The sequence below is a fragment of the Zosterops lateralis genome, assembly GCF_965231275.1.
Source record: "Zosterops lateralis genome assembly, chromosome: 11".
In the NCBI taxonomy this organism is placed as follows: Eukaryota; Metazoa; Chordata; class Aves; order Passeriformes; family Zosteropidae; genus Zosterops; species Zosterops lateralis.
This window is the reverse complement of record NC_139771.1, coordinates 20,673,079-20,694,914: the sequence shown is the minus strand read 5'-3', so window position 1 is coordinate 20,694,914 and position 21,836 is coordinate 20,673,079. Positions and strand designations below refer to the sequence as shown.

General features: G+C 45.3%; 1 protein-coding gene across 1 annotated transcript; it reads right to left on the bottom strand.

Annotated features, from left to right (window-relative positions):
• Positions 1-1,957: 1,957 nt before the first annotated feature.
• Positions 1,958-21,530, bottom strand: LRRN1 (leucine rich repeat neuronal 1). The gene is made up of 2 exons (XM_083869447.1): positions 21,374-21,530; positions 1,958-6,059 (listed from the first exon to the last, which is right to left on the bottom strand). Exon 2 carries the CDS (start codon positions 5,838-5,840, stop codon positions 3,690-3,692), a length of 2,151 nt encoding a protein of 716 aa, XP_083725573.1. The 5' UTR covers positions 5,841-6,059; positions 21,374-21,530; the 3' UTR covers positions 1,958-3,689.
• Between the last annotated feature and the right edge of the window lie 306 nt (positions 21,531-21,836).

Sequence of the window (21,836 nt, the reverse complement as noted above, 5' to 3'; positions counted from 1 at the left end):
GAGTTTGTGCTCTTCACTCCAACACCATGTCCTGGCTCAGTCTCAGGTTGTGGGTGAAAACACCCTCTCAATCCAATAAAATACGATTTAGGTGAGGAGATGAAAAGTGGGTTTAGCTAAAATACTGCATCCCACACTTGAGCTGGTTATTTACTCTTCAGAGGACTAAAATATTTTACTATTGGGCAACCAAGGGAAAGTAACAGTGCAGTTTAGTTGGGTATGGAGTATCTGCTCTTACACAGCCTCTCTGAGCCATCAGCCAAAGGAAAGCCAACAGTGGCCTTCCCCTCCTGCCTTCCAAGTCTCAATCCCTGATTCTGAGCAAACTGGGCTGTTTTTGTCTTCAGTGAAGAGCAGATGCAAATACATTTTGAAGGCAATTAAGAGTATTTTTTTTTATTATTATTTTTGCTCACAATAAACTGCAAGCACAATAAAATTGCCAGCACGAGGTTGAAGGTTATTTACTACGATTATGTGCCACATGTGATTAATCTCTTCCCCCACTTGTAATTCTTTTATTAGCAAGATTTTCAACATCCAGGGGGAATCTCTACAGAATTCTGCAGGGTCAGATTTAAAAGGCTGAAAACCCTTAGCACAGGTGGATTGTGTGCAGAATTCACTGCTTTAACAAGGTGTTTCTTGCTGCTCTGGGGTGACCTGCATCTCCCTCCAGCATTCCCAGCAGCAGATTCCCTGCAATCCTGCAGATCAGCACATCCCCAAGAAGTGTGTTATGCCTGTTATCAAGGCATTTTCTCCCTCTAACAGCGCTGCTCTAAAAAGATGACAAACGACAGAAAAGAGAAGGGAACACACAGGGCCTGTTATTCCCCAGCGGAAAGGAACATGTTAAACATCACTTTTTTTCACTTGGAGAGTGCTGAGCTCGCTGTGAGATGTGGCTCTGTCCCTCCTGCATGGCCAGGTGTCCCTGTCACCTTCACTCTCACCAGTGGCTGCTCTTCTGCAGCTGCCCAGAACTGCAAACCCAGCCAGGTGAAAACAGATCTGGCCACACAGAGCAGCTGGTGTGGTCTGTGCCCACCAGCACACAGGGGCCAACACGAGCTTGCTCAGAAGGCAAACAGAGCCCCAGATTGTCTGGAATCAAGGATGGGAGGTGGGGAAGAGCAGGATGGCTGTTTTGGAGGGCAGGTTAGTTTACAGTCACAGAGGAACCAACACCCTGGACCCAAAGTGGTGTGTGATGAGTTCTTCCATCAGTTTGGTGGGAGGGTCAGGGAGAGCTCTGTGATCCTGGGAAAACGCTGCAGGAAACTGAGGAGATGATGGAAAAGGGGCCTTGCTTTGCACCTGCTGACATCGGCTCAATTAATTCTTTTCCAAAGACAGTTTTATGATGTCATGCAAGCTGGAAGCCAACGTTCTGTGGCCAACCTTGTCCTCAGTGTCCTTTCCTCTGGCTGCAGCAGTGAATCTCTGCTGCAGAAGATGTTTAGGTTTAATTCATCGTGCCTGCAGCTTTAAGGTTAGAACAGAATATAGACAAGATGATAATTATTGCTCTGAAGCTCTCCTGGAGAAGGCAACATGAAGAAGAAATGTTCCATTAACATTAAAAACAAATCCAGGAGAAGGTGATGAAGAGACGCTTTCACCGTGTTACCTCTCCACGATCAAAGGACACTTGCCTAACCCCAAAATTTAATTGTCACACGATTAAAAATGCATGAGATCTCCTGAACATGGAAAAGTTTATGTGTAGAAGCACAAATACTTGACAGAAATGCATAATTAATATTTTCCCTCAGCCTCATGTGGAAACACAAGAGCAACAGGGCAGGTCCAAGGTGCAACCTCAAGTTTTTATACCAAGGCAGATGATTAGTGAAACAATACTGGAAACTTTTCACTTTTAGACAAGAAAAAAGAAGTTTGAAGCTTATCTGCAAGTTTTGAGGGGTCTTGGACATATCTGAGAAGCCAATGAGTTAAAAAACCTCACAGAGCCCCAGGCACGTTTGTTATTTGAATGATTAATTTTTACTTACCGAGAACTTATTTGGCATGTAAAAAATTTCACGTATTGAAAGTGGTTATCAAGTGTAGAAAATGCTGTGCTGGGGTGTGGTGTGATGTGTTCAACCAGAGCCCACCCTGCTCGTGCAGAACTTCCAGGGATCCAGAAAAAGACAACAGACAAATCTTCCGTAGGTTCAACTGTAAATGATGCCTTTATATTGTACCCAGTGCACACAGAACACTGCTGCTCTCTTTTGCCACAGTAATTCAGGAAAATACTCAGAATAACGATTCATTTTTAAGCCTGTAAAAAATACAGTTCAGTATTGGACCAAGTGTAACTGTCTTGGTAGTTTTAATCTTAATTTCTGCTTTTGGAGGAACATTAATCCAAATAATTTGTTTTTTTTTTTTCAAGTATATTCCAAGATTCAACTGGTTTATTTCAGTTTGGTAGCACTGAGGTTTTTTTTTTTTTTTGTCCTAACTGATGGTAATGACAGCTAAATGTCAGCTTCATTTCTGTCTTAGCTCATAATAGAAACAGAAAAGTATACAAAAAGGAAAACGTCCTGTTACACACTGAATTCTTCTTGCTGTGTACCTTAAACCAAACAGTTTTGATTCTGCATGTGACTCTCAGTCCTAAAGCCACGCTGAGACATTTTTCTCAATAAATTATTTTCCATATTTTGCCTCTAGTGCAGAGAAAACACTGCTATTAACATAAATGCATAAAAAAACCTGAATCCGAAACTTCATTTCATCAAGAAAAAACCCCCACGATATTTTTATATAACATTTTGGATATATTTTATGTCAAAACATGATCACCAGTCAAACTAGTGACATCTAAACCCAATACATTATTGTGACTTCTAAAATAAAAAAAAAAAAAAATCAGAACAAAACTAAATTTATTATAGCTCTGCCTTCATTAAACACCGTGTGTTGGTGATTTAAACACAACAAAACTCTAGTAATTCTTCAAAAGTGTCTACTAAATAGAATAAAAAAGAATAAGAGAACAATTAACATTTAGTTCTGTTACATTAAAAAACTGGATGTACATACTCCTATTGCCTGTTAGCTTTACCTAAGCCTTCAACTACTACAAAAAAAAAATAATAATAATAATAACAACAATAGAAAAGAGGAAAAACTCAATTGTTGAAAGTCAAAAACATTCAAATCAGTTGATACAACATTACAGTACAGTCAACTAACATCATTCAGGGTCTCCTTTTCTCAGGGTTGAGTCCTCAGACAAACCTAGTTCACTGCAGGTCCAAAACTGAGGGTTAAATTGGTGCAATCCTGCCCCGTGATGGCTCTGGGAGAACGGGGTCAGAACCCCAGGCTCACCCAGCCTCTCCTTCTTTTTATTCAGCACTGGAGTTAGGACAGTGTTAAGTTTAGCACAATAACTAAAAAAAAAAAAAAAAAAAAAAAAAAAAAAAGGGAAAAATTTAAAAAAATAAAATAAAGAGAGAAGTGGAAGCTAGTGAAGCTGCCATTTGTGTCAAACCCATTGCGATACGCTATACTAAAAAAATCCTGAAATATCCACCCGTCCTCGCCGCTCTGCCACGGGCTAGCAAAGTCAAAAATACAAAAGTCTTCAACTCGTCGTTTTTGCAGAATAAAGCAAAAAAGTCTTTGTGCTCCTTACTACCAGAAGCAAAATATCCTCTGAGTTACCACATGTAATAGCTTCTGGATGTGTCGACTTGGGTGGGCTTGGTCTCTGCAGAGCCATCCTTGTCTTTTTCACTGTCACCTTCCCAGAGATTAATAAGAGGAGGGTAGAGCTCGTTCAGGGGGATTGAAGAGGTCTTTTGCATATATTTTTTCAACGAGTGGTGGTAGTTTTTCCTCTTAAACCTTTTTGCGATATAAACGGAGACGGAGGCGAGGCTGATGACGGCGAACATGGATCCCATCACCGCTGCCAGGGCCGTGCTGGTCTCCTGGTCAGAGATATCCAGAGCAAACGCCGCGTTCTTGGTCGTGACGTTGACACAGGACCTCTGTGTTTGCTGGTGGATGTTGGACACTGTCAGACACACCTCGTAATCCGTGGAGGGCTGTAAATGCGTGAGGTTGTATTCGTGGACGTCCACGGGGACCCTGGCGGTGTAGGTGATGTGGGGGTTGTCAATCTTCATCGTGGCTGATGACCATTTTAGATTGGACGTCATGACGTTGGAGTTGACTTTCCAAGACACCAGGATGGAGTGGGATTCGGCTTGTTTGACGTAGATCTTCAGCACCTGGGTGCCATCCAGGAGGGTCCCGTTCACCCGGATGGTGGCCACCCTCGTGTCAGCCCCCTCTATGTTCTGAGCAACACAGGTGTATCTCCCAGAATCCTCAACCTGGATGTTGGAGATTTCCAAGGTGCCCTCACTGCTCAGCTTGTATTTGTCAGAGAGGCTTTCCACGGTGACTTTATTGCCCAGAGGAGTGACCCAGTAGATTTCTGGCTCAGGTTCTGCCATGGCCCGGCAATCTAAAAACACCGTCATGCCGATGTCCAGGTTTAGGTGATTGGGAAAGGTCTCGTGAGAGATCATTGGAAGACATTGCTCGTTTGAGTCCTGTATCAGCACTTCCTTCACCTGCTGCCCCCGGTATTCCGGAGGCATGGCACAGAACATGGAGAGGGGCTCCATGAAGCGGATGTTGGTTTTGTTGGAGTTGATCCAGTGGATGACGCAGTCGCACCGGAGCGGGTTGCTGTGGATGCTGATCTCACGCAGGTTTGGGAGGGACTCCACTGTCTTTTGGTAGACTGCATTCAAGGCATTGTTGTTGAGCATCAGGCTCTCCAGGGCGGGGACGTTGCGGAACGCCAGGCGATGGATGTAAGACAGCTTGGGGTTGTTGGTGGCCTCCAGCTTTGTGAGCTCAGGCAGGTTGTCCAGCGCGTACCTGTCAACAGACACCAGCTCCCCCATGTTGTTGATCCCAAGCTCTTTCAATCTGAGCATGTTTTTAAAATCCCCTTCCTGGATTTTATGGATCGGGTTTTTGTTGAGATCCAAGAATTTTAAATTGGGGACTTTCTCAAGCGCAAGCTGAGGAACTTTTACCAATTTGTTGTCATAAAAAGAAAGGCTTTCAAGGCTATCCAAGCCTACCAAGGCGTTGCCAGGAATGTCTGTGAGGTACATACCTGCCAGAACTAGACTCCTTAAGTTTGAGAGTGGTTTGAAATTCATGTCAAGTATTCCAATCACTGGGTTTTCTCCAATCATGAGAATCTCTAAGTTGGGAGTAGAATCAAACCAACGGCTGTCAATAACCTTTAATTTGTTGGAGTTGAGGTGTAATCTCAGAAGGTTTTTCAGGCCAGAGAAGGCGTTGGCAGAAATGCTGCTGATCTGGTTGTGATTTATGTAGAGCTCCTGCAGATTGCAGAGGTCTTGCAGGCAGTAGTCAGTCATCTCCGTGATCTGGTTCTCCTCCAGGTGCAAAGTCGTGAGCTGGGTGAGATTGGAGAGCCCCACGTCTCTGATACTTGTGAAGTTGTTTTGTGAAAAATCCAATTCTGTCAAGTTAAAGAGCTGCTGGAGTTCGTCTGTGGTCTTTGCAATGTTGTTGCTTTGCAAGAGAAGGACTTGGGTGTCACTGGAGAGGTTGCTGGGGATTTTTGTTAACCGGAGGTCGTTGCAGTCAACTGTGGTGGCTTCCCTGTACGTTGACTGTGGTGTAAACCAGGGCCTGATTTCACAGACACAAAGCTGTGGACATTCGTTGCTCTGTATGGAAGACTCAGTTAATGAATTCATTAACAATTCTAGCACCAACTGGCACACAGTTAAAACGACTCTAACCTTTGCCATGCTGGCCAGAGAGGGGGTTCAGCCCCTAAAATCCCCACGGAGGAAGAGGGTGATCCCCTGTCAGGCAGAAAATGTAAAGCTTGATATTTAAGGTGAAAGGCTTGGACATCCAGAAAGGTGAAAGATGATTTTCTGAGTTTAGTGAAGTTACGCTCTGAAGACTCTCAGCTGCTCCTCAGTGTTTTAGAATCTTCTGCAAATCAGTGCCTGAAGATGGTCCTGAAAGCAGATGAGGGTATATGTTATGCTCAGCTCACATATAGTCCATCTATTATTTAATTTTTTCAACTTTTGAAAGAAAATACCTGAAAACAATCATTATTTTAACAGTAATCTCTTACAAAAATCCCAATCTGGAGTAGGCAAATTACATAGGGTTAGGAACTCTCTTCTTCTTGGGGTTTACATGAGAAATCTCTCTTGAGTGAATTATCTAAAAACTTTGGGATGGATACCTTTCAGTTTTACCCAGCAGGAGTTGTTGGAGGTTTGGGAATGCTGAAGGTGGAGGATGTGCTGGTGAGCACAGTGGGATCTCAGACAGTGTCAATGTCCCATCCCTGTCCCAAGGCTGGGATTTCAGTGTGGAATTAAGGCTCAGGAAGCCGCTGGTTTAGAAGTTTGAAGCTAAAACGAACTTTGCCAAAATTTATCCCAGTTAATCAAATCAGTTCCAGATAACGGCTTAGATTTAATCCAGCTCAGCACCAAACAATAACAGTAAATTTGATTAAATGAACGTAGTGCCCTTATTTCAGCTGTTTGTACTGCTTTGTGAGCGTATGAACTGCTCACCACAATTCCAGATCGCTGTGTAAGCCCCACGTTTGTATCTGCTTAGCCTGGAGTTGTTCATGCAAGAGTGAATTTAAATTTACCCAGCTGTGTCCAGGCACCTCAGAACATCTGGTGTATGGTGAAGCTTTCAACACATATTCCAGGAAAATCTCGCAGTGAAATCCTTCACATCCTCCCTTCGTCAGAAAATCACTCAGTGAGTGCAGTCGAGACTTCTCAAACAAAAGGTTTGGGTTTTTATGTAACTAAAATAATCAGGTTGTGCTGTATGGACTCCCCATCCCTTAGAAGTGTCCAAGGCCAGGTTGGACGGGGCTTGGAGCAATCTGGGATAGTGGGAGGTGGCAGGGGGTGGAACTGGATGGGCTCTAAGGTCCCTCCCAACCCAACCCAAACCACTCTGTGATATCAGAGAACACAGTGATGAAATCACATCTTTTTCAATCAGAACCAAGCAAAGCTTCAACCAAGTCACAGACCACAAAAGACGGTACTATATAAAACAATCAAACTAAACACAGCTTCTAAAATAGGTTTAAAATACTCCTCTGGACAGTGGTGCCAAGAATCCCATTTGTACAACACTTATTTCTAAATGTGATCATATTAAATAATGAAAATATTGTGTTTTATTTTAGATTATCATGTAGTGCTGTAGGCAGAACACACCCAACAGCATTTTTATTATTTATTTTTATATTGTTGCTCTGTGGTTGTCCTTTGGAGGAAGGGGAAGCGGAGTGGGACCCAGGACACATTTGACCCTGTTGAATCAGATTTTCTCTCTGGTAGCTGAGACTTGGATAAGAGCTGAGCAAACTCTGCTGGAAGGGGGGAAACCAACATTCCTTCCCAAATAACTCCCAACCGATGGAAGAATCGACTAAAACTGTATTAAAAAATAAATCCTCATGGCCCTGCAATAGTGGGGAATACGTTAGCATGGAGTGATGAGGAGACTGGCACAGCCTGAGCCGTGCTGACTCTGATGGATGCTTCCCTCCACGGCAACACATTTGTAGCAGACCCAAACCAGCCAATTCCAGGGAAATTGATGACATCCGAGGCTTAATTGATTTAATTGCAGATTTTCACATGGCAGCGTTGGGCAGTGAATAATGCAGGCAGTGCTTTCCCCCATCACAATCCCAGGCAGGTACAGGAGGTGCCCTGAGCATTCCTCTGCCCAAAATTCCTCTGGAATTTCTCCTGGACCTTCTCAGTGCATGAAGAGAAGAGACTTGGAGCCTTACGAGGGCCTTAATGATGTTTTACTATTGCCTCAGCCCTGATGTGGCTGTATGAATCATGTAATGCTTTAAAAACCAAACTGCCTCAAAAAAAGACTTCAAAGGTTCTTTTAAAATATGTAGGAGCATGTCTAGATGTTGAAAAAGAGGGAGAAAAACCCAATCAAATTCGATCTTTCTTTGTTGAATATTTATATCCTCTTACTTGAAGGCATTTGTGGGTTTATTGACCAGAGTTCTGGGTTTATGATCACTGTAAATGTATGATTTTACAAGTTCCTAGTGGCTCGTTCTCTTCCGCAGCTGTTTCCTCCTGCAAACGGATTTAATTTTCTTTAACTGTAAATGTTCTTTAGAAACAACCCGCACATTGCTTTCCTCAGTCTCTTCTGGCTCAGGACAGCTTGGATGAAGCTGGAAATGAAAATTCCAGGGTGATCAGATGTGCCCCAGCCCATCCCAGTGCTGTGCTGGTTTGAGCAGCACCCCAGGGACAACCCGAGTCGTGGCCTTTGGTTTTAGCAACTTGTGATGTGTAAAACCCATCCACAAAACCCTCATCAAAGCCACAGAGGCAGCAGAGCAGCCACCAAAAGGCAGCCCTTTGCCCCCCAGGATTCTCAGTTTTTCCAGGATTGATCCTCTGCAGTGTTTGGTGTTGCAGATGCTGAAGGGTGTGAAGGAAAGCTTTTAGCATTCCCTGCCTTCCCTCTCATTTGTTAGATTCATATTTTCTGCTGTTCCAGCCCACAACAGCAGTTGTAACAGCTGGTAACTTGATATCAGCAGAAATAATGGCTAATTTTATGTGAGAGAGATGGAGGGAATTATTTTACTCGGAGCTAATTAAATGCGTTTTCCATGGCACTGCTCAGTACCCAGGGCAGTGAGAAGCCACATTTCTGTCACCAGCAAATCCACCAGCAGATGCCCAGGGTGTTGGCTTGTTCCTGCTCCCTGAGGGCAGAAACAGGAGCATCAATCCTATTTCCCATCCTGGAAATGCCATGGGGAGGTGTAACTCTTCCCTCTCCACCTAAATTCTGAAAAATGGGAATTTGTTTGGGTGAAATAATGAAGGAGGGTGTTTGGTTATGGAGTAGAAGATCATTTATTTCAGTTTTCCCTGGAAAAAGGGGTGCCCTGACAGCCATGGCCTTACTGGTGTCTCTTGAAGAGTTTGTTTGGTTCTGTGACTGGAAGAAAAAGTACAATTCAAACCTCCAATGCAGGAGAATATGAAAGGACAAGCATGAAATAAGCTGTTCATTAAAAACGTTCACAGTTAACCTGCCAACTAAAAAGAAGAGATATTAAAACATTTTTTGCTTGGTAATAGGAAAACAAAGCGTTGTCACTTCCCTGACAACTGTATTAATGGTCACTATTAAAATTCGCTGAAAGGAGCAACAATCTTGTTTGCACATGGATATCTGGGTGCATTTTAAAACAGTGATGCTGCCACAGCAAATCCTCTCTCTGCACAGCCCCGTGGCTCATTCTGGCAGAATTTCTTCTCTGTTGCAGCAGCATCAGCCCAGATTTTGGTCTGCAGCCACCTGCACTGAGTGTGCCCAGGTAAAAGTTGGAGGGATCAGACACACCAAGGAATTACCTCAGGCTAAGACAAGCAATTTATTCTGCAGTTGCTGTGAGCCAGAAACACACGCTGATATTCCTCCCCTCCCTCTGCAGAAACATCTTCCCAGGCTCAGATCCTGAGCTGTGTGTTGGAAAATTGTCTGTTGTGCTGATGTTCTGCCAGTGACTCGTGCATCCCCAGCACCATCCTGGGGCAAAGCCTTGCCAGCCCTGAGGAAAAGTCCTGGCTGCTGCAGGGGGTGAATGCAGGTGGGGCAGCCCTGCCCAGGCACCACCTGGATTTAGGGTTAGTGCCCAACTGGGAGAACTGAGAGGTGGAATTGTCCTGGGTTGTGGTGTAGGATGTGCACAAAGTATTTATTCCATCCCCATCCCCATGAGCTGTTGGAACCAGGTGGGGCAGTGTTTTCCCAGGCCCCTCCTTTGGGCTCTTCTGCTCATGGCCCATCAATGCCTTGCCCAGGACTCACAGGGAACTCCCTCCAGGAGCTCTCTCTGTTTAATGGGCCATCAAGGAGCCACTGCACGACTCCTCATCCCATTGGGAGATGCTCCCAATGCCCAGGGGGAGGAGCCAAGCATTCCCACCTGGAGAGAATCTGGGATTTGGGACAGGACAAGCAGCCCTGAGCCACTGGATTCCCAGAGGAGCAGAGCTCCCAGACCTTTCTGTGGGATCACTGCTTCAGGAAGAGCCCCTCACCTGGACTGCTCCCCCCACCCTGCTCAGGGTGTGTTCTGACTCTGGCAGGGCTCCTTTGTGTTATTGCATTGATTTTATTTTATTTTACCTTTCTTCTTATTATTAAATTGTATTTCTGACTTGGAGCCTCTCACTCATTTTGCTTTCAAACCACGACAGGAATTGAGGCTGGGATCAGCACAGATCCAGGTCTGCAGTGGGACAAGAGGAACAGGCAGAACTGATGCTCAGGAAATTCCAGCTGAGCATGAGGCAGAACTTCCCCTGTGCAGTGCCCAGCTCTGAACACTCTGTCCAGAGAGGGGCTGGAGTCTCTCTCTCCTCCCTGGGGACATTCCAGTCCTGTGCTCTGGGATGGAGCAGGGAGGTGGCACCAGGTGTCCCAGTGTGGTCCCTTCCAGCCTGACCCTCCTGTGACTGTGGAAGAGCCTCTTTGGGAAAGGGGAACACTGGAGGTTGGGCTGGAAAAGATCTGTGGATGCTCAAACACCCCACGGGGAGCTCAGGCTGGTTAAAGCAGCTGGGCAAATTTAAGGAAAGGGTTTGGGGTGTGTGTTTTGGAGGTAAAACCTGCCCTGCTCTGCTCTGACCTTCAGCAAAGCCTTTGCAGCTCCGCAATTCCCATTTTCCATGGATAAAACAGGGATTTGTGCCAGGCTCAGGTGAACCAGCACCTCAGGCCAGGCTTTAGGAGGGAGAGGCACTCCACAGGAGCATCCTCTAAATCACAGCACTAAACCCAGCCTAAAACCAGGTCACTAAAGTCAGGCTTGCTCCAGTCAAGAGCATCAGTGACCTTGTACATCCTGGAGAAAGAGGAGTTTAATAACCAGGACATTTCCAGCCAAACCCACAGAATGGGCTCCTTTCCCAGGAATTAAAATTTACAAGTGCAATCCTGTGTATTTAGAGAAATATTGAGGAATCATGCTTGATAATAAGCCTTTTATAGTGAGGTTTTGAAAGTCTCTGGTGTCATCAGGAAATAAGCTATTTACAGGTCTGAATTGTGGAAAATACAGAAAAAAAAATCAAGCTGGAAATGATGACAGTTGAAAGAGCTTGAAAAAAATCTGAATGTGGGAGCTGGGTATTAAAGGGAAATACAGAAACAAGGGCCTGTAGGACATGGAATAATGGTATAAAGCCTCAAAACACATCCTCAGGGATTTATATTTGAGGTTTGGAGTTGGTTTTTTTTTTTTTCCCTGCAAATCATACTTACTTTTTCCTCTCATCTGTACATACATTTCATCAAAATAAAGTCTGTGTTTAATTTTGGGGAAAGCTCTGGTGAGAAGGCAATTTGCTGTATCTGGAGACAACCTTAGCATGGCTTTATCTGTGTTCTTTTGAAAAATACCACTCTTATCTCCACCAAAGAACTGCAAAGAGCCTCCTATTCATAAACGTCTGTGCTGCAGAAACAGCACATTACAGCCTGGAAATTTGTAATTTATTTGGGCTTATTCTTAACACTCGCATCTGATCCAGTATTTTTTCATTAAAATATTGAAGTAAATTTGCAGGAGAGGGGAAAAAAAGGGGTTTTCATTCACAGGCTGGATCCCCTGCAGGGCCCATCAAATCCAGCACAGAATTGCAAACCAGCTTCTGGCAAGTGATGGAAAATCTCTCCCAGATCACCATTAACCAGTCACATTAGAAACATCAGGAGTAATATGGGCTTTGCCAAAGAGTGGCTTGTCAAATTATAGAGGCTGTTTGCTTTAAGGAGAGGAAAAAAAAAAAAAAAACCCTTCACAAAACCACTTCACAGCCTTGAAACCTGCAGGGGTGAGATGTGTTTGTGCAGCAGGGATATTCTTTTGTGAGGAACACAAATTATTATTATCAGCATTTTTACTACGTTTCTCTTCATGAATGAGTTTCGTCCTGGGATAGTTTGGGCTGTTCTCTTGTGCAGGATTTGTTTTCATGTCCTGCTACAAGGGTTTGATGTGAAGGCAAAGCTTTGGCTCCATTTGATGGAGAAGAATCTCATTTGTGACTGGGTTAAATCAGCATTTTTCAGTCACCCTATTCCATTACCAGGTTAAGATCCAGTTCCCTGAGACTTTCCCTGCAGGTGATGGAGAACAAACCCCTGGGATGTGCTTCCCTTTCCCCCTGCCCCAACCCATCCCCAGCCTTTTCTCTTATTTTAAATACAAGGCAGAATTGAAACCCACTTGGTTTTAGTACAGTAACTAAAATTTCCAGAGCACAACTCATTTGGGAAGATTTCTTCCAGCTATTTCTTGCCTGTCGTGTATCTGCTGGCTGATGAATGAAAGAGGATCAAAGGCAGAGAAACTCTGCTTTGGTTTCTTGCCGTATTTAAAGAGTAGGAATGGGTTGAGTTATGGCAAATTTGGGATCTCAGAAGGACATGGAAGGATCTTGTAACCCACAGGGGCACCTCCCTCTTGGGGATTTCATACAGAGCAGCTCAGGAAATCTCTGTTTCTTATTATCTATCAAAATCAGCACAATTCAAACAAAAAGCTAAAAAAAAAAAAAAAAAAAAAAAAAAGAAAAAAAAAAAAAGGAAGAGGACAAATGGCATGAAGAGATTGAGTCGGATTTTGGAGTAGAATTCCCTTTTTTTTTTTTCTTTTTTCTTTTTTTTTTTTTTTTTTTTCCACTCTGAGAGCCAAAGAGCTTGGCCAGTGGAAGCACAAAGGAGCACACAAGGAATATTTTTTTTTAACCAGCACAAACCAGGGATGCCAGAACTCCAGAGGATTTTTTCCTGAAGTAACAGAAAAATCCTTTTCCTCCCTTTTTTTTTTTTTGCTGACTGGCTTCTGGCAGTGTGATTATTTTGCTTCCTACACAGTTCTAGATCAAACCCCAGTTCTGTGAGTCACTCAGGATCCCCCACAGTTGGGGAAGACCCCGTTGTGTGTACGTGGTTGTTACTACCACAGAGGATGCCAAAAAAAAAAACCCTGTGCCTGATAAATCCCAACCAGAATGACTCAGGAGCTCTGGGGAGGTATTTATAAATCAACACAATTGGGAATGCATGAGGCTTGTTATTAAAAATTATATCTGCATGGAGCTTCAATTGCTCAGCTTCAATCAAGGCAAAAAAACCCAAAAAAAGTTCTTTTTCTGGTCCTTGTTACACTCTGTTTTGATAATTCTGTTTCCTGTGGCTGTAATGTGTGGTAGCTTTTCAATTATTAGTGATTAAGTATTAAACTGTATTTTACCATTAGCCCAGATCTGTATCTACACAGTTTGGACATGTAATGTGCTGACACAGACTTCAGCCCTTAGAATAAAACAGACTTTTATTGATTTTTTTTTTTCTCCCTGAGTTTTATGCTTACAAAATTCAATTCTCTGTTTCTGAGCTCTATGTATTTAAATGTTAATAGAGCCATGCATTGAGTTGGGAAGATCTGATAGGGAAGACTGTGAGCACACCACTAACAAAATGAATGGATTTAGCAGGGGAGGTGCTGAGATCTCACAGAAAGGCTGTGAGCACCAAGACAAAGACCTGGAACTCAACCAAGCTGGGAAAGGACAGAACTAATTCCATTAAGTGGCCACAGATTTGGGGTTGGAAGTGCTCTGAACCAAGGCTTTACTCTGACCTGAGAAAAAACCTCTTTTCTCTCCAGTTCTGTATCCCATGACCCTTCCCCTCTCCATCAGTCTTTCTGCACTTTTGCTATGGGAAATATTTATTCCTCACCACTATTTCATCCCAAAATCACTTGCCAGGTGATCAGGGCAGGAAAGCTCAGTCAGACTCAGTCAACTCTCACAGCCTGGATTTAACCATTTCTCTTCATCTCAGGTACCACCTGAACCCTGATGCTTTAATTCCATGCAGAAAACAGTCTTGCTTTGAGATGTTCATGGGGTTAAGAAAGAGAAAAAATACATCCTGTGGAATGTTTTGTGTGTTTCAGAACAGCCCTTTAAACTGTTCTTTGAGCTTTAGTCCCCAGGCCACATTTGAGGTTTTCCATGGATGGTTTCCTCCATCAGGGCTTGCAAAACACAGAGGTACTAAAATTTCTGCCTATTGAGTTTTTTCCTCTCAAAATTTTATGTTACTGATGCTCTATAGATAAAAAAATCTTTCCCTAATTACAGTAATTAATTTGGGCACAGTAATGTTTAATTTGTATAAACCAGACTCGTTGCACTCAAAGGGGGCAGAAAGAGAAAGGGAAAAGAGATTTGTCAATGAACTCAGAAAAAACTCTGCCCTGGTTTTCACTTGGTGCCTTTTACTACAACGAACCCATTTTAAAGACCTGTTTTAAGGCAGCATTTACAAAACTTCATTTTTGCAACCCTCAAGATAAGCTACCTTTCGATGCATTTTTAAAAAAGTCACTGGTGGCCCTGTGGTACTATCAATATTTACTCTATTTCTGTTAGAATGATGGAGCATTTGTAATTTAAAAATTGAACAAGGCCAATCAGCAGCTCATCTGCATCTCAGTAATTGTATGCAGCACATTAGCGAGGTATGAATTTATTAGAGAGTTTTGGACTTGCTTAATCAAATAAACGATACGATGCGTGAAATAACAGAAAATGAAGGATTCGTTATATAAATGATAAACATTTTCAAATTACAAAGAGACAATTCCAAGCTTTGATTGATATGTTTATTAAAACAAGGTAAAACGTTATTCTACCAAACTTTGGACAAGCTCAGGGAATTCTCTCTGAATAAGTTTTGGGTGTTTTGTGGAAGTTTTGTAGAAGTTCTTTAGGATGTGATGCCAAGGAACATCTCCCATGGAGTTAAACAGCCACAAGGTTTCTCTTTAAAGAGACCATGAGTGGTATATATATATATTATTATATATTATAATATATATTCACTCTTCTGCTCTTCTTCTGGGGGCTTTTAACTAGCTCAGTTATTAGGAGAGAATTATATTAAGAATGAGGTGAGATATCTCAGAAGAGTTTTTTTTTTTTTTTTAGGAGCTTTGTCCCAGGTGTTTATTCTTTGAGTTTCCAGGGGGGAAAGAGAGTGAGCAAAGGAAGGGGAGACAATTTATATCCTCCCAGCTCAGAGAAGAGATAGCAGAACTACAGCCAATAGAGTCAAAAAAGAAAATAAGGGTCACTCTAAATGGTCAGAGACCCCAGAGGGGCAGGAGAGAAAAACCATTTCCCTAAAGAATTCCAACACAGTGTGACCTCAGGTGACATTCTCCAGGGGCAGGGCTGGAGCTCTGGCACTGCCACAGGTGGAGCTTCTTCCTCCAGCTTGGGGAAGTGTTTGTGGAGCATGGAGAGGTCTGGGTTTGGTCTCAGGCTCACCCTGTGGGGTGTGTGGTACAGAAATGTGTGTGTGGGGACAGAGCTTGGGGTTTCTGGCAGGAGATCCCCAACCTGAGCAGGTCAGAGGTGCAGACACATCCCTGCACCTTCCCCAGGCTCAGCTCTGTGTGTGCCCACCTCACTAATTGTGCAGACCCACAGAGGGGACAGCAGGGAGCACCAGGGCAGACATGGAAAAGCTTCTTCATTTTTTTTTTTTTTTTTTATTTTATCAACTTATATCCAATTTTTACAGAAGGCTCAAGAAGGCTACAACTTCATGACCTCATTGGTCACTTTTACTGTCAGTTAAGAAGAACTATGCAAAACACAAGATAATTTCTAAAAATACACATAGTTTACATGAAGCACTGTGAGAATCAGACTCAAACACTTGAAAGCAAGAAAATGCAGGGCAAACAGCACCTCTGAGACCCCTAGTTTGTCCCCAACCAGCCCCTCTGGGGGGACTCCCAGCTGGTCCCAGGGTTGGGATGTGCCCCTGCAGAGCCAGGAGAGTTTTGGGATTCACCTCTGGTGGGAACTGGGCTGCACTGGGATTGAGCTCCCAGCTGTGGGAGCCTCTGGAGTGAGGAGAGACCCCACCCCAACATTTTTCTGGGGTTTTTCTCCCTCCCAAGCACATCAGAGTCCTCCCACAGCAGCAGGAGCAGCAGGTGGAGCAGCCACCCCAGTGTTGGCTCACCCAGGTACCTCCAGGGGGGCTTGGCTTCCAAAAAACCCTCAGTCCCCCTGCTCTAATCCAAGCTGACAGGTGCCCAAACTGCTGGAATGGCCAGAGTTAGTTAAATGAAATACCTGCAAATGAGATGCTGGCTGACAATCTTTGAAATTTCTGATTAAAATCCCCCTCCAAGTAAGGTTTGACTCTGTGTTGGGAATTATTCAGGGAAAATACTGCCCTGTGTGAGCACTGAGGACTAAAGGGCAGCACCTCAGGAGAGAAAATTATGTAGCAAGGCTGCTGTAGCCAATAAGGGAAAAAGCTGTTTCTCTGTGGCACTTTTATAACTTCAGAGCACCCTGTTAAATATTTCAGGCCCCTTACTTCAACCTGCTCTGCCTCGTTGTTCTGTTAGTTAAAAAGGGAGGAAAAAAAGGCAACGCTGCACTGCAAATATTCCATCTTTAAAAACTGTGCTCCAGGTAAAAAAAAAACCAGGTCCTGTTTCTTTAATAATTCAGCCAGATGGAGCATCAAGGAAACGCTGGCTCCTAACACTAAATTAAGAAATATAAGAAATAAACTAGATAAGAAATAGAAGGTGAAGTTATAAAAATATTTTGCAGGAGAAGTTAAGAGCAGAGACTAATTCCCATCTCACTGATACCACAGACTTGTCCTGCCTTCACCAGGGGAGAATTAGGCCAATCCAAAATAGGCCAATCCAGCATTTTTTTTCCTTTGGTGCCACACGTAGAAAAAAAAAGCAAAGACGACATTGAAAGAGCAAAACAAAATTTGAATAAAGTGGCAGGGTTTGAAGCATAAAGAATAAGAGAGTGGGGCTCAGAAGGACTTTTAACCCTCCGTGGAGGAGTGTTCAGCTCCCACCTTATGGAGCCCATTTAATGAAGGGTTTAATTACTCAGCTGCAGGACAAGAACGAGACTGGTAAATTATTTTTGAGTAACTCAAGCACATCTGCAGTGAGTGTTTTTTATCAAAGTTGTCCTGTGAGTTCCCTGTGCAGAACTCAGGCTCTCCAAACCTTAGGGAAACTCCATTATTTGATAATTAAGTACAAAGCAACAAAAGCAGTTCCTAAGCCAGCTCTGTGATTTTCTTTGCTCTTGCTCATCTTTCTTCCCACATGTCAATGGCAGAGACCAAACAGAGCATGGGAATATTTGTTTCCTTGGATTTCTGTTCTGGCCTGGAGCTCTGGCTGTTTCCCACCTCTCCACTCTCCCAGGAGCTCCCCAGGCACTGCCAACCCTCCTAAAACAGACAAACCATCCCGGCTCCAAAGCCTCCTTTTGTGCAGAACTAACTAATTATTTTTTTGGGAAAGATGTGACCCTATTAAAGACTTAACTTGGGATTCTCAATTCCTGGGAGCATCAAGGGGTCTCCAGGCTGGAAGGGGATGCAGGGATCAGGAGCTCAGGCTCCCTATCCATGAGCCTCACACAAACAGAGAGGAGTGAGGGCTGAATTTATGTGCCTCCAAAAAAAACCAAAAAAAAAACCAAAAAAAAACTTTACATAGATTTTTTTTTTTTTTCTTCACTTCTTGCATCTACAAAATGTCTGCCAGAAAAAAAAAAAAAAAAAAAAAATCTGGAGCTTGGCAGGATGAAGGCTCACACGTGTATTGTTGGTGTAGCTATGGTAACCTACAAATGCCACCAGTGTTTCCATTTCATACACAAATGAGGGGACAGCTGTGGGGACCACATGTCTGCCAAGGGAATAATATATGTGAACTAGGATGGCTTGGGCACAAAATTACAACTCATCTATATTAATCAGGGGCTTCAAAGAACAGGCACCTCCGTGGCCACAAAGTGCACAGGAAAGACAAGAGGGATTTTTTTATTTTTGGAGAATTTTGGCTCCTCTGTAAATATTTTGCAGTGTCTTGCTACTTTGCTGGTTGAAAAATAAATAAAATAAATACTGTCCTATAAACATCACTTAACTATTTTTCTTGGGTTTTGTTTGTTTGGGTTTTGTTTGTTTGGGTTTTTTTGTTTGTTTTTTTTTTTTTGCCTGAGCCTGACACAAAACCAGACCTGGGACCAGGCAAGTCACTCACCTGGGGGAGGAGCAGCTCCAAAAGAGACAGAAATAATGTGACTCAGAGCTTGCTGAACAAAGCCCCTGTTTGCACTCACTGATATCACCAACAGAGACAAAAACCTCAAAAAAAAAAAAAAAATCCACACGAGAAACTAAAAAAAAAAAAAAAAAAAAAAAAAGCTTTTAAAATATTATTTAAATGCTGACGAGCCTCTATCGCCCCTAACAACAACAACAAGAAGGAGAAATCTGCAGACCCAACGATGCAAATAAAGCCCATTTCCAGTGACTATTAAGCCGTGCAGGCTGCAGCAGCAATACTTGACCGCTGCTATGATTCATCCAAGGTGTTTTAAGTGTCCCTAGGAAAAAAAAAAAATAATAAAATAAAAAAAAAAAAAGGAAAAAATGAAAAAGCCAATCCGTGGAGCGAGCGGGGATGTGCCGCCCTCGCTGGCAGCAGCAGCAGGAGGCTGCAGCAGGAATCCAGCACAGAGATGAGGAGGAAAAGTTTTCCCTGTGCCTTTCTGCAGTGCCACGTTACTGTGTCACTGGATGGGAGTGAAACAAAAGGCTGCAGCATCTCCTCCTCTCCCTGCAGGAACCAGCTGGGCTCTCCCAGCATGGGAACAGGGGGTTAGGGAGGAGGAGGATGCTGATGATGCTGAGAGCTTTAACCACTGCTTGTTGTAATTATCCCATTTGCTCCACGAGCTGGAACTAAATACACTCAGAGTATCATGAGGTCATAGATTGGTTTGGGTTGGGAGGGACCTTAAATCCCATCCAGTGCCATGGAAAGGACACCTCCCACTGTCCCAGGTGCTCCAACCTGGCCCTGGGCACTGCCAGGGATCCTGCCAGGGGCAGCCACAGCTCTGCTCTGCTCCCTGCGAGGTCAGAGTCAACAGAAGTTCCTTTTTTTAAATTTGGACAGGCTCAGCATTAGTTATGGCAGGAAAAACAGGTCCTTCACAGTTCATGTGGAAAGTTGTTATCCTTCCCTAATCGTCCAATTTAATGCAAAATCCCATTTCCTGCAATGATCAGCAGTGGTGTTATCGTGGCTGTTGTAGGTAAATGGAAAAGGCTTTATGGTCATCACGGTAACGGGTCTATTAAAGTGCAAAACGCCCACTGGGAGAGATGATTTTATATGGATTAGAGAAAATGTTGTGCAGGTAACTTTTAACTGCTGAGATAAAAGTTAAACTGGAGCTCCTGTCCCGGAGCAGGGGCACAACAGAGGCTGCAGAGCAGAGGGACAGGGACACCAGGGGCTGTGCCCTGGCCCAGGGAGAACCACCCTGGCTCTCCTCACCAGCTCCATTTGGGAAGCCTCATGCTCTGCTTTGTCCCTCTCAGTGTGTCCAGTCTTTTAAATTAATTTAATTCCGACTTGCAAGACTTTGGGACAGAGTTTGGTGGGATCCTTTGGACAACAGCAGGACTGATGTGGGGTGTGCCTTGGGTCATTCACAGCTCTGTGATGCCCCTGGACAGGTTTATGACCTTGTTCAGAAATCCTGGGTTCCTTTTATCGGGATCTTTTCAGTCTTTTTTAAGACTCAAAGGTTTCCAAAGTAGTTTTTATTGAAGGGACTCAAAGGGAGCCTCTCGCAGAGCTCCAGGAGGAGAAGAGAAACACCCTGTGTGTGATCTCTCACCTTGGGACAACACTATTGTCTGCTTGGAGTTTAATTCTGCTACTTTCCCTTCCACTGCCCGGTGGGAACCGCACACTGAGCCAGCCCCCATCTTCTGGGGGAGAGAACAAAACTTGGGGGGGAGAGAGAATAACAAACTTGGGGGGAGAGAGAATAACAAACTTGGGGGGAGAGAGAATAACAACTTGAGGGAGAGAATTAATAACTCGGGGGGAGAGAATAACTAACTTGGGGGAGAGAGAGAATAACTTGGGGGGGGAGAGAATAATTCGGGGGGAGAGAGAGAGAATAATAACTCGGGGAGAGAGAGAATAACAACTTGGGGGGGAGAGAGAGAATAATGACTTGGAGGGGGAGAGAATAATAACACTGGGGGGGAGAGAGAAATAATAACATTGTGGGGGGAGAGAGAATAATAACTTCAGGGTGGAGAGAATAACTAACTTGGGGGGGAGAGAATTAATAACTCAGGGGGGGAGAGAGAAATAATAACATGGGGGGGGAGAGAGAATAACTAACTCGGGGGGGAGAGAGAGAATAATAACTTCGTGGGGAGACAATAACAACTTGGGGGGGAGAGAGAATAACTAACTGGGAGGGGAGAGAATTAATAACTCGGGGGGGAGAGAGAATAACTCAGAGGAGAGAGAACAACTGAGGGGGAGAAAGAATAACTCGGGGGGGAGAGAGAATAACAACTTGGGGGGCAGAGAGAATAATTTGGGGAGGGGAGAGAGCGAAGATCTCCGGGAACATGTGCGGTGCGGGGCCGGGCGGGCGGCACAAAGCTCTCTGTCCTGTCCTGTCCCTCCCGACACCGCGGCGACAGCGGGGCCGCTCCTTTGCTCCTTTGTCCTGCCGGGCACCCCCCGGGCCGGGGAAAGCGCTATCCCGCACCTTTGGGGCAGCGGAATCCCATCAAAACCCCCCAAAGGGCGGTGCGGAGCGGAGAGGATCCAGCAGAGCATCCCCTGCGCTCCCCGGGCGCACAAAGCCGCTCTCTCTCTCTGTCCCCGCTCACACTGCGCCTTTATGCCGCTCTCTGAGGGGCCATTGTCACACTGAGGGCTCCTTGTCTCCCGGAGCGCTGCGGTGAATGGCTGAGGCAGGACATCTGCCGGGCTCCGCTCCCGTCCATTGGCATGCAAATGGGGGGAAAGGCTGCGGCACGGCCGGCTCTGCCCCCCGGCATCCCCCGGGTACCGCAAACCGGCCCGGCCAGCGCCGAGCGCCGCACACACACGGGGGGAGCTGGAGGAGAGCGGTGCTGCAGGCAAACCCCGCATCCCCAGAGCTGCCAGCGGCACCGAAACCCCGCAACCCGCGGGGACTCCCCCGGGGGACGGGGGGGAACAAGGGGGGCGCGTCCGCCACCGCAAACTTTGCTCCATCCCCGGGCCCGCACAGCCCCGCACATCCCCGGTACCCGCACTCACCGCGCTGGTCCCCCGGGGATGCACATCCGCTGCTGCCGCCGCGCCGGGATGCGGGGAGCGATGGATGGAGGGAGGGATGGATGGATGGATGGATGGATGGATGGATGGATGGATGGATGGATGGATGGATGGATGGATGGATGGATGCCTGCCTGGCTGGCTGCCTGCCTGGCTGGCTGGAGGGATGGGTGGATGGAGGGATGGATGGATGGATGAGCGGTCCCCCCGTGGCCGGTGCCGCCCCCAGGCCGGCGGGAGCGCTGCCGGTGCCGGTTGCCGTGCCCGGTGCTCAGTGCTGTGCCCGGTGCAGTGCGCGGTGCGCGGTCCCGCCCGCTCTGAGCCGCCGCCGGCGCGCACCTGGGAAGGCGCCGCGGGTCAGCTGACGGGCCGCGCGCCCATTGGCTGCGCCCCGCGCGGCACCGGCACAGGGGGCGGGGTCAGAATTAGCCACGCCCTCCTTGAG